Raw genomic sequence first — 15,722 nt, 5'->3', positions numbered from 1 at the left:
CCTTTAGAGGTCCCTTCCAACCCAAACTATTCTATGATTCTATGATAAAAATAATCTTATTCACCATAGAAGAACACAAAAATAAACAGTCCTTAACTGAACTGTTTGCCCCGTTTCAGCTGTGATTTCTGCCTGTCTGCTGTTGACAAACAAACCTGCACAGTAAAGCTAGCTTTCACATGGGACTTTAGATCACTGTATTAAACTCAGGATAGCGAGTCAAAGTTTATTGGAGAGGATTCTAAGCAGAACTGAAAGCAGGCTCCAGAATGGAAAGTTAAGCATGAGCATGTATAAAGATAGGTTGGGCTTTTAAAACTTGACTACAAATCAGATTCATGTTTATAGACTAGGCCCAAAAGTCCTCTTCTGCAGTGTGTAATAAGAGTGCTTGCCCTTAGAGTGTAAACTGCCCAGATGGGAGAAGAGATGCATAGTAAAACTTTGTCTAGTATCACAGGTGGCAAGTAAACTACACTTTCTTCTGGATCCACGGCCAATGTACCTTTAGTTTTGAATCTGTATTATTTTGAACGGGGGAAATGATATATTGCAACTTTAGAAGTATCTTTTTGGGGACAAGACTTTGGTGGAAAATAAGTACCTTGTTGCTGAAAGGTGTTCTAGTTGAGTGAGGTCTGCTCATCGCTTCATTGAAATTGACACTGAATTAATTTTACATAATTCATTAACAGCTCAGGAAAACTCCTGTGGCTTAAAAACATCTTCCCCCAGTATTTGAAGCTATTTGGCTACGGTTCCAGAATTCCATGTTTCACAACTGAAGCAATAAAATACATAAAGTATAGGCAGACCTTCTCCCAGTTGGATTAAGAATCAAATGGCATTTACAATGTCTAGAACAAAAGTGACACTTTAAGATGCTATCACAACATAAATGGTAGTATGACTAAAAATAAGATGGGTAGAACAGGAGGTAGCTTAATATGAAAGAACTAATGCAATGCAGTAAAAAAAAATACACAACAAACAAACAAAAAACCACCAAAAAAGGCTGACTTAAGTTGCCAGGTACTTGAAGTTTCCTCACGTAAATTACACAACAAATAGAAAAAGACAGTTTTTAATCTTCGCGTTATGTTTTCCAGAACTAACAAGAAAGCCTTGGGAAAGAACAAATACAGTGAATGGAAGCAAGTCACCTGTTATCTCCAGGTACTCCCTTTTGTACCAGCTATCTTTTCTTTATGTTTGCTGTTGTTGCTTGTGCTGCTAAAGATACTGGATTAAAATAGCAAAAATCACCTTAATAGTATTAAAAGCAAAATGTATGGGTTTAAAATTATTGCTGTGAAACTGCTTTTGGCAGTTTTAATTAAGAATGAAGAGTTGCTTTTGGAGAATGCTAGTAAATGAAATTTTTGACAGTAAAGTCAAAAGTAAAACCCAAAAAGATTCCTTAACAATTGCTGGTGCATAACTTCAATTTTTAAGGTGTATGTTTGCCTACAGCAATGTTTAATTCTTTCTACTTCTTTAAAATTTAAAGAAGTCTGAAATTTCTTGTAAGGGAGAACCAAATTCAATGCTGTGATTCATATATCCAGTAGTAAATCTAGTGAATGGGTTTTCTCCTTTGTTTTTCTGTGCTAGTCATAGAATGGTTATCTAGATACTTAAGCCATCTTGGTAAGATTTGATTCTGTGACAATTTTCAGTAGCTGTCTCATACCGGTCCAAGGTAGTCCATCCTAAAGAAGTGTAGAAATATTATACGTCCTTCACTGCATTAACCAATCTTTGGTAACTTGTCAGCTGGAACTTTGGTAGGCAGTGGGCATTTTGGTAGGCATTTCAGTAATGCAAAAGAGTGAAATGGCTGCTTTAGCAATTTTTTTTTATTTTTGAGCCGTATTTAATTGCCATTTATCTTAAGCAGAAGGCTTGTGGTTCATTTTGGAATTCCTATATGTTCTGCATAGAGACATTAAAGGATTCTGACCTGTGATAATCTGACAAAGTTACCTGAATTTCTTGAGAGAAAACAAAAGAACATGTTAAACTTGAGAATGCTGTGTTTGAAATGACTTGAATTCTCCTTAAAATTCTGTCCTGTTGGAAACAGCTATACAAGATTTGGTGATTAGAGAAGAAAAACTAATTATTCTCTAAGTGGCATTACTTGTGGTCGAGGTTGCCATCGAGGTCTCCAGTTCTAAAATGCAGCACTAAACACTCTCATCCTATATCAGTATCCTTGTCTGTCTTTCAGAAATGACTAAGTACAGGAGCTTAAAATGTCTGCAGCCTTGATTCTGGTTGCTTGCTTTATTCTTTGTCAAAAAGCAGGTGACATTGGTGGTGATGTCCTCTCTGCTATATTGTTAATGTAACAAAATACTGCTTTACCTTTAGCCTTGACTTCCCCATACCTTCTTCCCCTGCCCCGCCCCTCCGTAGGTCTTACCTGCTTTAACCGAGGTCTCTTGTTTTCAAGCAGATCGGGGTATCAATACACGGCATTGAGAGGGAACTTGTCACAGAAATAATTTGTGTAAGGAATCCTAAAGAGCATTTTAGATTTCACATTGTTTAAGATAGTTGCTGACGTGGCCCTTTGGCTATAGATAGATAGCCATATAGATCCAGATACCCTATGGATAAGCAATTGAAGAAAGGAAAGTGAAAGGATTAATAAATAGGGCAACTCTCCTTATCAGACTCCTCTGGGGAGTCTGGGATGTCCTTAAGTCTTTATTCTACCTGTTCCTACAGCCTGTTTTATGCATCCTATTTCTTTGATCTTGTTTCAGCCGGTGACATTTGGAGGTTACTGAGGTCTGTTTAAAAATGTTTTCTGACCTAGAGGAGTACAGAGGAGTTTCGAGACTTCTCTTGAGACATATTGAGAAAATCTCTGCATCAAGCTTTTGTCTTCAGTCATCCAATGGAAAATGTTGATAGAATTCAGCTTGTTGAGAACCTCACTGGGTGTATACTCTAAAAGTACTTCCAAAATAAGAATTCCATGTTTATCGAATGTCAGTATTATTTTCTAGTGCTGTCATAACCTGCTGGAAGGTGCCATAGCATATATTTTAAGAGTGCTGGTACAGTTTTCTAGTCAGTGTTGACAGTTTACCCTGCCAGGATGAGGAACGTTTCATGGACCGAGAAAGAAAAGGTATTAGTAGAAGTCTCTCTTGAATATCCTTGCATTTTTCTTAATTCTCAACAGTTGCCAAGTTAAAGTAACTTTCTTTGAGTGAGTTAGTCAAAGGGTGCTGCTATTTGAAACGCTAATACTGTGTTTGCCAAAAGGGGTTATCTTTCACCTGGTAAGGCTTGCGAACCTGCTTCTGACCTCTACAGAGAGGATATGAGTCATTTATGGGGATTAAACAAAGCATACCTAAGAAACTGGCAAGTAAGCAAAATTTTCTCTTTAGAGCTTCCAAACAGGTAGACAATGAAGGAGTTGTTATTCAGAATTAATGTTCTAAGTATTTTAAAATAACTAGTGTCCTGTTTAAAATCAGGCCTGTTTTTTTGTAGCAGACTTTGAAAAGACTTAAGCTATGTGCTTTTAGTATTTTCTGAAACATTCAAATAGAACTCTTGGAACACTACTAGTGAAACTCCATGGTATTCAAGGTGCTAAAACTGAACAAGATTAAGACCTATTATAGCTTGTTAAGGTAGTGTTTCTCCCCTTTGTAGACGGGAATCTCCATGGAAAAATCTGCTTGCTTCTGAAAACAGGTTCTATGATTCATTAAACAGGTATCATCCTGTTGGCATTTGAGACTTTGTAATAACCATTTTGATCAGTTCAGGGTTGGACTTTTTCTACATGGATTGGTAGTCACCACACGCACCACCGGGTTCCTCTTGACATTTTGTTTGTTCAGTTGAGCCCATTTTTGTACTGGTTAAAAGCAGATGGTGTCAAAGGCAAATTGACATGGCTTAAGAACTAGCTATGAATTCATACTAAATACTGTTTTTTCTGGTAGTCACCACCTGCAAAGGTACAAATTCCTGTTGGATATGCAAGGATTTAGTGAACCATTTGCAGTGTCTTGAGAAGCAGATTTTCAAAAATGTAAGTTTAGATACACAGGAATAGCAATTAATTTTCTAGGTGAGTTTTCACATCTGCTTTTTGCAAATGAAGTAAAGATAACAAATAGATTTTGCCTGACTTAAACATCGGAAAGGGAAAAAAAAAAGGACTTGTTAAACATAAATTAATGTTTCTGTTGGGAACATATTCACAAGTTAGAATTAACATCATGTGTATTTTAAGCTGTAGTCTCAGTTTCACACTCTGTAGTGGTAGTCATAAAATACTGACATTGAAAGCCTTCAGCTTTTAAGAGCTTCCCACAGGTAAATGTGTTAGAGCCCCTCAGAATTACTGAGTCAAATTCCAGCTTTGTTTTTCATGAAGGCACTCATTGTGGTGACTACCTAATCTTTTGTATGAAAAGTTCCCCTTTTAGCTACTTATCTTGGGTGGTGTATTCTGCATGTTGGCATGAATAAAATCTTTATCTTGCATGCTTGATTTAAGGTGTTTTAGGGACTATCAAGGTGGCCTCACTGTCCTGTTAAGCAATGCTATGAAAAACCACACGGGAGAGCTCTTCAGCCATCTTAGGATCGAATAGTTGGGATGTTTTATTCACTAAATTTCAATAGTTAATGTTTCTCTTAATGGCAACTGCATTCACCATTAATCTTTCTTCTGAGCAAGTTGAAGAAAGAAAAATAGGATAATTTTCGGGGAAGACAGCTAGATTTGCCTGAGATTAGAAATTATGTAGTTGACAAATTACGGTCTTTCATATTTGAATGAAGAATGTCTTGCATTTCAGAAAGCAAAAATGGAATACATTCTTAATACTGAGTGGTAGAGTTTATAAAGAGGCTTTCCTTTTGAGATTTTTGACAGATAGCAGGAGTATATAGTGTATGATTGGTAGAGCTGTCTTTTTATTCTAAAGATCTGAAGCAAAAGAAACACGAAGCAGTCTGTGGAGAGCTCTTCTTTAAAGTCATCTCGTTAAAATATTAAAGACATAAGGCATTTTATTAAAATATTAAAGTATATTCTTGTTTGGGTTCTTCCATTAAGGCAGGTAGTAGGTGCCTGTTATCAATTGCCAGGAATTGCATTTGAGAGGACACTGATTCTTTTTTCAGTCATGTTGGGTAAATGCTGTAATGCCATAGCGCACGGGAACAAAGCGACAGTCAATGGAAATGATCAGAAACTATAGATGGAGAATCTGAAAAACTCATGCTATTCTGCTTGGAGTAAGTTCGTGTTCACAGTTTGAGGTGTAAACTGCAAGTACCACTTTAAATATCAGATACGTGATGCAGCAGCAATTGCCAAAGATCTCATCTTGATGAATATTTTTGAGCAAGGAATTCTTTCATAATGAACTAAACACTGTCGATACCTAAAGAGTTTTGTAAAAGATCCTAAACTGTGGTTTGTCTTCATAGCATTAGCACACACTGTAGATTTCCTGGTGGTTGCAAGGTGAATTCTATTTTCCAGCTTCTTCCACTATCAAGTTATTGAATATTTCATCTGCTGTTTTACTCAGTGGATCATGTATTTCATTTTGGTGTGTTTCAAGCAATAATAATGTTAGCAATTTCTCTCTTGGAACCTACATTTAAACAGCTGTAGACCTAATGTCTAAACAGCTGTAGCAATTGAGTATTGTGATCCCAAGTGAAGAACCGAGCTGGTATAACAACACAGGATGTTCCTGCCACCACTCTGCTTTGTGTGGTTAACTGCCGGCAGTTTTTTCCTAAATGGGTGCCACTAGGCTTGACATAACTAACTTGTCAGTGCACAGAAATAACCACGAAGCACTAAAAAAATTGTCGAGAGCTTTCTACCATCTACACTGGAGTTATTGCCTTTCGAAAAGATGAATGGGCTCGGGTGTACCAATTTAAAATTTTCTGTCACCAGAATTACTCGGTAGCTATGAATGTGTGTGAAGGTTTTCATGAATTTTTTTGAATGTGCCAGGCTTTTCAGTGACACAGGTGTGCCCTGTTACAGGTTAGGGGGAGGAAAAATAGGCAACACTTGTGTCCCATGTTCGTTCTTAACATTTTTCACACTGGGAACCTGCAAGAGGTAAAAGCACAAACCTGAGAAAGTTTCTGTAGTAGCTCTTTTCTGTTGGGAGTCGCATTTTGAGTGTTTTCCTTCAGTTACCAAATAAGAAAATAGTCCTGTCAGGTTATAAAAGTCATCAAGACAATCCAGTATGAGGGCCATTCAGCTCGTACTGAAAAAGACAGTGTAATCAGACAGTTTCTTCATGGATGAACTGCTGTCTTGTAAGGGAAGAGGCATGAAAGCTGAAGGTAGTGATTTTGTAAAAGCAAAGAAATATATATAGGTTTACTATTCTTTTTCTTCTGAGTGCGAACAAAACTTTTTTTGTGTTGGCTAAATTAAAAATACATAAATAAACGGAAGAACTAAAGCAATGGATATACTGCTTGTCCCTCACATTCTGCTTTATTCTGGAAAAAGTTAGTTTTATACTGTGTGTTTGAGAGAATATAAAGCGCAGAACTGTGCCATTCCTGCTGGTTTGTCTTTTTTTGTTCCTGGCCACCTTCCATTGTAATAAATAAGGCTGCACCTTCAGGTAACGAATCCAGAAAAATGCAGTGTTTAATGAATTCCTCCTATGCAAGAATTTTGAAGTGAGACACTGAGTTTAGGCCAGGCTTTTTTGTTCAGTGATGCCACATACAAGGACAATGAAATAGGACCCAGTTTAGTCTACTAATACCCTGCCCTTCCTTAATGTTAGCGTACTGTGATAATTCTAAACATTGGGGAAACCTCTTGACATGAACTGTCAGCAATTTTATCAACAGCTTCTTTTTGGCTTAACATTTTATAGTGTAATGGAGAGAGAATGTTAGCCAAGATGTAAGAAGTAATTAAGAACAGCAGAACATTCCTCCCTCTTTGTCCCACACCACCCATCCCTCCATCCCTGCTTTGGAGAACCGTTTCTGTATTCCTGCTGTTAGCATCTAGGTTCTGTCTCCGCTCATAGCTGTAGGTATGCAAGGCCCTGTGGAAGCATAGTAAGTACACGAGTGAGTTACACCTTGTATAAACAGAGGGGATCAGAGAAGAGAGGTGAGAAGGTAGAAAAACTGCTTCCTCTGGAATGTGTGTTAAAAATGCAAGATGATCTTGGTAAGCAAGTTTTCGATGTCTTGAGAGTATTACGTAAGCAAACATTGAACATGACCTAGTCCAAAACACTGGAACTTCCTCTCAAGTATTACCTTATAAATCTTGCTGCTGTTACAGTATTTGCTTTCAGTAGCTTTAGAAAGCAATTGATGGAATAATTTAGGTTGAAAGGGAGTTAGATAAGGTTGCTCAGCCATGTCCTGTCAAATGTTGAAAATCTGCCAGGGTGATTCCACCTGTAATTCATAGAGTTACAGCATCAACATGTAGTCATTAGTGGGAGTGTTTCTTTGAGAGGGCCTCTTTTGAAATGAGTACGCAGTTGAAAAGGGAGGAGGGAAGGTATTTGACATTTGAAGGTGTTCAGCTTTTCATGCCCATTATGAAAACATCAGAAACCACTGACGGTGAAATCTGTCTGCTACTTGAAAAGTTCTTGTTTTGAACTAATAACTTATTCTTATGGTAATTAATATTTCCAGTGTGTGGAAAATGTTCTTGGTTGTTGCTTTCTATTCTGTGTGGTATTTTGGGTCTGCCTGATTTTCCCACCCTCCCACTCCCAATGTTTTTTCTTCGTTCTGATTCTTTACTATGTTTGCAATAGACGAATATTAGCAAGTTTGATGGGGAAGTCCTATGTATCCTGTAATAATGAGTGACCAGTAATTCATGGATGTGTTTTTGTACTGCAGACCAAAATCTACACCAACGGGGCAACCCAGTGCCAATGGAGTACAGTCAGAAGGTCTAGATTATGACAGATTGAAGCAGGTACGTATATAATGTTTTGAATAGAAAACTTGGGTATAAGGACTTGTAGCTGTCCAATACCAGTTTTTAACTGTTTTGTTAACTAGTTCCAAACTTAAATAATGATTTAGTAATTATTAGTTGTTATTTTTCCCCAGACGTGTTTCTTAGGAGCTGTAACTGTAGGATGGCGGCTTACACAGCCCCATTACTTTCTCACAGATGCTTGTTCCTGCTTTTGCATTAGACAGCACACACAAGATGGTGTTGATACTATGGATGGAACTGGGAAACTGGTTTGCCTGGAAAACCTTTCCTTCTCTTCTCTCTGCCCAAACAAGCAAGCAAACAAACAACAAGCCCTCAGAGCAGTTCTAGCAGAACAAGTATCACCATGTTTTAATATTAGATGTGAGCACCCATGGGCATTGGTGGTGAAAGAGCATCCAGTGATACCACCATTTGTGTGGCTATCCTGGCTAAGAGCAGAGGAGAGTCTTGTGGGAAGAAGGCAGCAGCCGCCTGCTGTTAGATGAGGAAAAGACGTTATGGGATGCTTTGGAAAATGTTTGGTTAGGTGACAGGCCTTTGTCAAGTACACTTGCCAAACAGACAAACCTGTGCAACCAGAGGCTCGGCAAGGGATCTCCTGTGACAGGAGCTATCAGTTAAGAGCATTAGTGATCTGTAGACTGAGCAAATGTTCCACATTCCTAAGAACAGGAGCCCCCAGAGGAGCAAGTGAGTGTAAGGTATTTGTGTTCCTCTGACTACTGAGAAGTCCCCCATTGCTGAGGAGGCCCTAGGATGATCATCTTTGCTGCCGCTGGTAGGTGCTTTCAGTGCAGATGTCCTTTTGAGAGCAGTTGTTGCCTGAGGCATTGGGCTGATGCTGACCTGAGTAGACTTGTGTAAGGTGTTTGGAGTTGTCCATGTGCGAGAATCCTACTGTGTCTTTTTGCCCTGTTGTGCTTCGTGGTGCATCTAGTAATCTTTAGAGTCTTTGACAACTGCGAGGCCAACGTGCAGCAGGGAAGCCTGATTCCTGTGGGTGAGCAGCATTTCAGCATGGTGTCTCTGGTGTAGGTGGCAGTCTCGAAGAGGGGTGGTATGATGGGGATAGCTGGCCTGCTGGTGGCTTGCTGCGTGATGCTTCGGCAAAAGCAGTACTATACTTTCTCAGTGCCCATCTGAGTTGTGTGGTACGGGGAGTCATGTTTGAGGTCTTGTTACTATTTTTTGGCCACATTTGTCCATGCTGAGCTGGTGGAAGCTCCTTTTCTCGGGGAGCATGTTGAGATGATGCTAGTTACTTTTCTGGCAGAGACTATGAGCACACTGTATTGTGGGTGTGATCTGCCCCTTTTGCAGGCAAGGCTCTGCTGAAGTTGGATCCCTGTCCTTGAAAAGGGGAGTGATGTGCTTGCTGTTGCCAGGGGGCTCTACACTCAGGAGTCTGTAGAGCAGTGGTTGGTTGTGCAGCGGGTGGGTTCCAGACTTGGTGGGTTCGGGGGGTGGTTGTTTGTAGAGCCATGGTGATGGTGTTGGCGGCAGTGGTTTTTAGAGGGGTGTGAATTGTGGAGTTGGAGGTGAAGGATGTTCCTCAAGTGGCGTTTGGATCAATGGGCTGGTCCCCAAGTGGGAAGGGAGGTTCTGGAGCAGGTTTCTAGCTTGGTGGTTGGTTCTAGAGTAGGCTCCAGCTCAGTGATAAGTTCTAGATTGGGTTTCCAGCTCAGTGATAAGTTCTAGAGGGGGTTCTGGTGCCGTGGTTGGTTCTAGATTGAGTTATTGGATTGGTGGGCAGTTCTAGAGCAGGTTCTAGATTGTGCTTTGGACCAGTGGGTGGTTCTGGAGCATATGTGGGGTGGTTCTAGAATCTAGTTCAAGGGGTACTCCTGTTCTGTCATCTCAAGAGGATTTGTGGTACTCTTGCTACAGCTTCCATGAAATACTGCTGCTGATAGCAGTCTGACTGCTTTTTCTTTTCTTCTGTTTTCTTTTGTTTTCTGGGGCGCTTTCTTTTTGTTCTGTGTGGTTCTTTCGAGTTGAAGGCACAGAGGATGGGGATCCTATCATCCCATAAAGCACAGCTCTTCCAAGTTCCCGGCACGCTGACTCTCGCTGCCTCTGTTAAGATTCTTTTCTCTGGAGGCAAAATCGTCCCACACTCTTTCTACTGGACACGTGGCAAGCTCTTACTTGCCACTGCCCTTCCCAGCAACTGGTGGCCATGCTCCTTGTCTAAGACTTGGCAAATTGGGAGACCGACCTCTGCAGCTTTGGTACGCGCTTTTATGCCAAGAATGACTTCAGGCAGGGAAGGTGTGTCCACGCATGTGTCTCCCACCAACAGCTCATAAAGGACTCAGCAAGTCTAGAGTATGCTAGAGTAATGGCACGCTCAGTTGCGAACAGCATGCTAATCCCAAAGCTGAAAAAGAAACAGCTGAAATCTTCTGGATTAGTTTCCTGCTGACACCAAAGCTGAAAAAGAAACAGCTGAAATCTGGATTAGTTTCCTGCTGACGACAGATTTGGCCAGGAGGTGACAGTCTCCTCTGCAGAAGCAGACGCTACCCCCCACTCTGCTTGTAAAAACATTGTCACCAAATCATCAGTTAACATCACTTAGACGAAAGGATGGAGAAAACAGCAAGCAGGGGGTGGCACTTCACTCTGTCATGTTCATTCCCTCACATTCCGCTTGGCGACTGGGAATACTTTGATAACTTGATCTTCCTTTTTTTTTTTTCCTTGGCTTGTGGTTTTTAGTTAGCTACTTTTTTTGCATTCCACATCACATTTCATCTGTAGCAAAGCTTTCTTATTTTAAAGGGATGTGCCAAGTATTTTTTTTTTTAACTCTTTTCTTTAGCAATTACATTAATACAATATTCTATCTTCATTATGTCCCTTCTCCTCTCATAAGTTCTACAGGAATCAATTTGTAGGACTTCTACAGAAGGTTTTTTTTTTTCATTGTACCTGCAGTAATAATGTTTTAGGGATGCTTTAGGTTTTGGGGATTAACTTGGAAGCTAAAGGGTGGGTTATGCATTTCAGAAGGGTTAAAGGTTGATTAAAGGTTGGAAGAATTTCAGATTTCTCTCTGGAAAATTACAGGTGGGAAAACTAATCTGTTCATGTTGTAAAACTAATCTATTATTTATGCTCTCACACCATAGGACATTTTAGATGAAATGAGGAAGGAGTTAACGAAATTAAAGGAAGAGCTAATTGATGGTAGGTATCAATCTGTTTGCTGCTGCTGCTGTTCAGTCTTAGAGTAAGTAGCTACAGGTGCACAACAATGTAAATATAATGTGTTTCTAGCCCGAAAATGATATATTGGTAAAAGTAGCTTTGTTCTTAGTCTGGTAGCATACTTTCATTTGTGCCAGACCTGTTTTGATTGATGTGCTTCAATGTTTTCTCTCCTGTGTGTTTTATTTTAATAGAACATTGACACCAAGTAGCTTCTTTTAAAAGTGGTTGGAGGGATGCTGTATTTGAGTGATTTGCAGTTATCCTTAGTATCATGTGGTGGTAGGTGGGTTATTTTTAAATAATCCAGAGCTGCTGAGGTGCATATTTCAAAACTGGTAATATTCAGACTAGGATTGTGCTTCCAGCTTTCAGTCTTCTCCTCTTTGGTCTGTAACATAAGAGTCAAAGAAAAGAATTCTCACAATTTTCATTTTTATTTTAACAGAAGATATTTTCCTATCTACTACTAGAAGAAGTAGTCTTCCGTAGTTAAGGGAAATCAGTGAGAAAGCATAATCTTAAAGGTCCACCAGTCGAGAAGTAAATAAAACTCTGTGTGTGATTTACTACCTTGGTGTGCATTTTTTTTGCTTTGTGGAAAATACCACAATAAAGTGGGGGGGAAGGAAAAAGAAAAAAAAAAAAAGTGGTATTAAACTGACCACTGCTGGTAAAATATCAGATGTCATCAACTGATGTCATAGAAAGAGCTGGCTGGTTTTGGGCTATGGAGGATGCAGTGCTTTCCCCTATATTTTGACTGTGCTATGTACCGCAGCCTTTTAGAACAGTATGATGCAAACAAGGGAGGGCCCTGAGGCTGCTCTTAAAACAAACAAACAAAAATTAAATAAATGAGCCCACGCATATACTCCTTGATAATCCCAGTGGTAGTGATTGTCGTCAGGTAAGGTCATAGACTTCCTGGAGATGCAGAACTGAAAAATAAGATGTTAACAAAAATTTTACAGGAGGAAAAAGGGTATTGCCTGGTTGAGAATGACACTTGTCTGAAGCCACATGAAGCCATCTTACGTATAGGTTATTCATGTTCTAAGACTCTTAGAGCAGGGTGAGCCTTCTTTAAGGGATCAGTTGTGTGTTCTGGCTTTCTGCCTTGACTTTGACTATTTGATTTGTTAACTTTTCTCTCTCTCTCTTTTTCTCTCTAGCTATCAGGCAGGAACTCAGCAAGTCGAATACTGCATAGAAAGACTAGTACTAAGCCGATGTGACTCTTTAACTTGGTATAAAACTGACTACGTTTCGTGAGCTGTTAGAAGAAAACGGAGACAGACAGACAGACACTTGGAAGGAGGGAGAAACGACCTATTCTGAAAAGCTTCAGACACATCACTCTGGTGATATGCTATTCCCCTCCTAGTTTGCAGCTTTTTTCTGACCTTTACAGCAGGGTGGAAAAGACTCTTAAAGTTACTGTAATGATTATGCAGAAATTCCTACACCTATCAGACAAGATCACAGTGCTTTGAAGTCTACTCATGTCAAGATAAAATTGCACACGTTTCAGAATTTGTTGTTAAGACAAAAAACAGGGAAAAGCTCGGGAAGGCTTTTCAGAGAGGTTTTCTTTATTAATGAAGGAGTTAGCAAGTTATACTGTTGTACTTCAAATGTATCTCAGGTTTGTCTTCCTATCGTATCTGATATTTCCATGAATAATTTAAAAGATCAGACATGTAGAAGTTCAGTTCACAAAACATGAAACGATTAGAAACGCGTGCTTTTAAAGGGCAATATTTGTAAGTGAATGACCTAGACAGTGATGACATATCAAGATTTTGGAATTTTATGATAGGAAGCCTCTCTAGTTAGCCTTCATGCAATTTTATAGGAAAATAAAAAAAGCAAATACAGTCCAGAGTTTAAAGATGTAGATGCCTTCCTACATTGTTACGATGCTTTACCAAATCTAAGACTTCTACATAATGCGAATCAGCAGTCAAATGTAAATCATTAGTATGTTGTAGATTTACAGTAGATTTTGGGGCTTTTTTTAGATTTATGCATGTGGACATTTTTGTAATGTAACACAACACAGCCAGCTTTTTAATTAAAAGAAAAATTGCATGTCACAGAGTAGCCTTTTCATTTGTAAGGCTTAATTTATGCCCAGAAAGATGCGGGATGAGGGAGGGGGAAGGTGACACATTTTTATTACTTTCTACACTTTTTCTTCATCTTACATGCATGTGTAATAATGAGGAAAACGTGACTTTTATCAGTAACCATGTTAATGGAACCAGGTACTTAATCCTTTTGTATCTCTTTTTCAGTTTTCTATTTGAAATTCAGTAATACTTCCATAACGGTTCTGAAACTCCCATGTGAACCTAACTCATTTCTCAGTAGGAGAACAAACATGTAGGCATCTGAATTACTGAGGATGCCCCTGCGTAAGTGCGTTGTCCTTCACCTTTTTACCATGACCCTCTGCTTCACTCTTTTCCGAGACTCCTTTTTTGATTGTTTAATGAAACAGGACAGCAGTTAGTTACCTTGGAACGACGGAGCACCAGGTCACAGTAAATGTCGCCTTCTCCTCCTAATTTATCTGCCACGCTCCTTCCAAAAAACTCAAAACCAGCAAAAACCCCCACAGCTCCACACAACCCAAACCCTGAAAAACAGCAGTGGTATGCCATTGGTTTTGGTCAACAATTTGAGAATCATTTTTAGGGGAGATGATACCTTTCTGTTTCCCAAGGTTTTCAGGTTTTTATGCTTGTAAATTATATTTTTTTTAATTATTTTTTTTAATGTGGTACAGTTCAGTGGAATAGAAATTCTGTGAATTGGATCTGTAGTGCTTTAGACAAAGAATATGGATCAAAATCTTCCCTTTTCCTTTGCACTGTCGATTTTTCTGAGCCGTAACAGTGCCATGTTTGCTTTGGGATCTGTGCTGATCCAAAAGAAAAGTTTACTTACAACTTCTGGAGACATTAATGTTTCAGCTTAAAAGTATATGCAGCTCCATTCGTAGGACAAATGCTTTCAATTACATACTGTCTTAAGTGCTGAACACCAAAGCAAAACAGCGCTTACAGCTTTGGAAAGGCTTCAATGGGAAATTTTTCTCCAATTCAAACTTTTCCTGTTTCTATAGGTTCAAATTCTAAGAGAAGACTACAGTGGAAATATTGCCTAACTCCATTTATTAATCATTTTTTAAAAAGAAAAAAGAAAAACAAAAACATTTTTCTGCATGCATTTATTGAAGGCATTAAAAAAAAAAATCCGTAGTAAGCTTGTCAGGTACTGTTTTTCTCAAAACAAGAGGAGGCATTTTCATCTTTGTTGCTGTAACTTTTTGTTTTACACGGACTTTTTGAGCATTAAGGAAGTTTACCCTTGTCAGAAATCATGTTTGATTTGTTTCTAGGAGAGTTCAGGAGTAGCATAGTGGAATAGCGTGAATGGGTACAAGTGGTCCAAAATTAAAGGATGAACTACTAGATTGTGCAAGGAACTGGCTTATGCACTAAACGTTTTGTGCCTTGGTCTACAATTAACATGATTTCTGTTTAAAAGAAAAAGGAACGGATGTCGTCTTTTGTGCTGCTTCTACACACATACTTTCTGTAATCCCAAACTGCCGAATTGGTTCTTTCCAGAAAATCGGATTGAATTAAAGATTACTGTAGACATTTCCTGTCCTACTGACAGTTGCGCCGTTTCCAGAGATTTCAGTATTGAAAATGAACTGCAGAAGCTAAGATTATTTTGCTTACCGGTAACTAAGTTCTTTAAAAACCATATTGTGGTGGTTCTGTGCTTTTGTACAATGGATGTCTTGAGCTGAGGGCAGTTTAAGGGATCCTTTCTAATGCCAGGAAGGCGTTGCTTTCCTCAACACTGTGATCTGACCTGTGATAAACCTGTACTATAGACAAGTGGCTACCAAGTCAACTGCAAACCAACTGAATGTAAAAATCTTAGTGCTGGTGCTGAAATCTCTTCAGATAGTCATAATGATTTCCAGTTCATTGTTTTAAAAAGTTATCGAGCATCAAGTGTCAATCAAAGACTGAAGATGATCACTAATGAATGTTGACTTTTCATGCATTTAGGTTTACCTTCTTTTTAGTTTCTCGGTTCATTCTCTGCTATTTTTATCATATTGTGTCATTTTAAATTTCTTACATGCTAACGTTTTGTTTGAGCGAATGAAATAAAATTGCAATATATACACGTTGCCACCAATTATTTCTGGAACTTCATAGAAAACTTCCCCGAGGTTTACTACTCGATTTCCCAGAAATTTTAATGACTGATCATTCCTTACTCCTTGATTCCACCCCTCCTTTCTGTTTCTCCATCAGAAGATTCAGTAGAGAAAAGCGAAGACCTACCTTACAAAGAATGTAATTGCAGGGACTGTGTAACATTCGTGAACGGTAACTGCTGTACATAAATTCAAATCCATTTTAGAGGTATGATTTGATTTACACTCTCA

At 38.9% G+C, this 15,722-nt stretch overlaps 1 protein-coding gene across 7 annotated transcripts in view; it reads left to right on the top strand.

Annotated features, from left to right (window-relative positions):
• Positions 1-15,469, top strand: part of ENAH (enabled homolog (Drosophila)) — a 56,174-nt gene extending 40,705 nt beyond the window's left edge. For 4 of the 7 annotated variants that reach the window (XM_009273848.2, XM_009273845.2, XM_009273850.1 and 1 more), the window contains 5 exons: positions 1,110-1,176; positions 3,682-3,744; positions 7,918-7,996; positions 11,161-11,218; positions 12,415-15,469. In XM_009273848.2, coding sequence (XP_009272123.1) covers positions 1,110-1,176; positions 3,682-3,744; positions 7,918-7,996; positions 11,161-11,218; positions 12,415-12,452 — 305 coding nt within the window. In that variant the 3' untranslated portion in view covers positions 12,453-15,469. The remainder of the gene's footprint in view (positions 1-1,109; positions 1,177-3,681; positions 3,745-7,917; positions 7,997-11,160; positions 11,219-12,414) is intronic. The other 3 variants (XM_009273851.2, XM_009273849.2, XM_009273846.2) reach the window with 1 other exon arrangement.
• Positions 15,470-15,722: the final 253 nt, after the last annotated feature.

Source organism: Aptenodytes forsteri, unplaced genomic scaffold (genome assembly GCF_000699145.1).
Source record: "Aptenodytes forsteri isolate BGI_AS27 unplaced genomic scaffold, ASM69914v1 Scaffold319, whole genome shotgun sequence".
NCBI classification, from domain to species: Eukaryota; Metazoa; Chordata; class Aves; order Sphenisciformes; family Spheniscidae; genus Aptenodytes; species Aptenodytes forsteri.
This window is presented reverse-complemented; position numbering and strand designations above follow the sequence as displayed.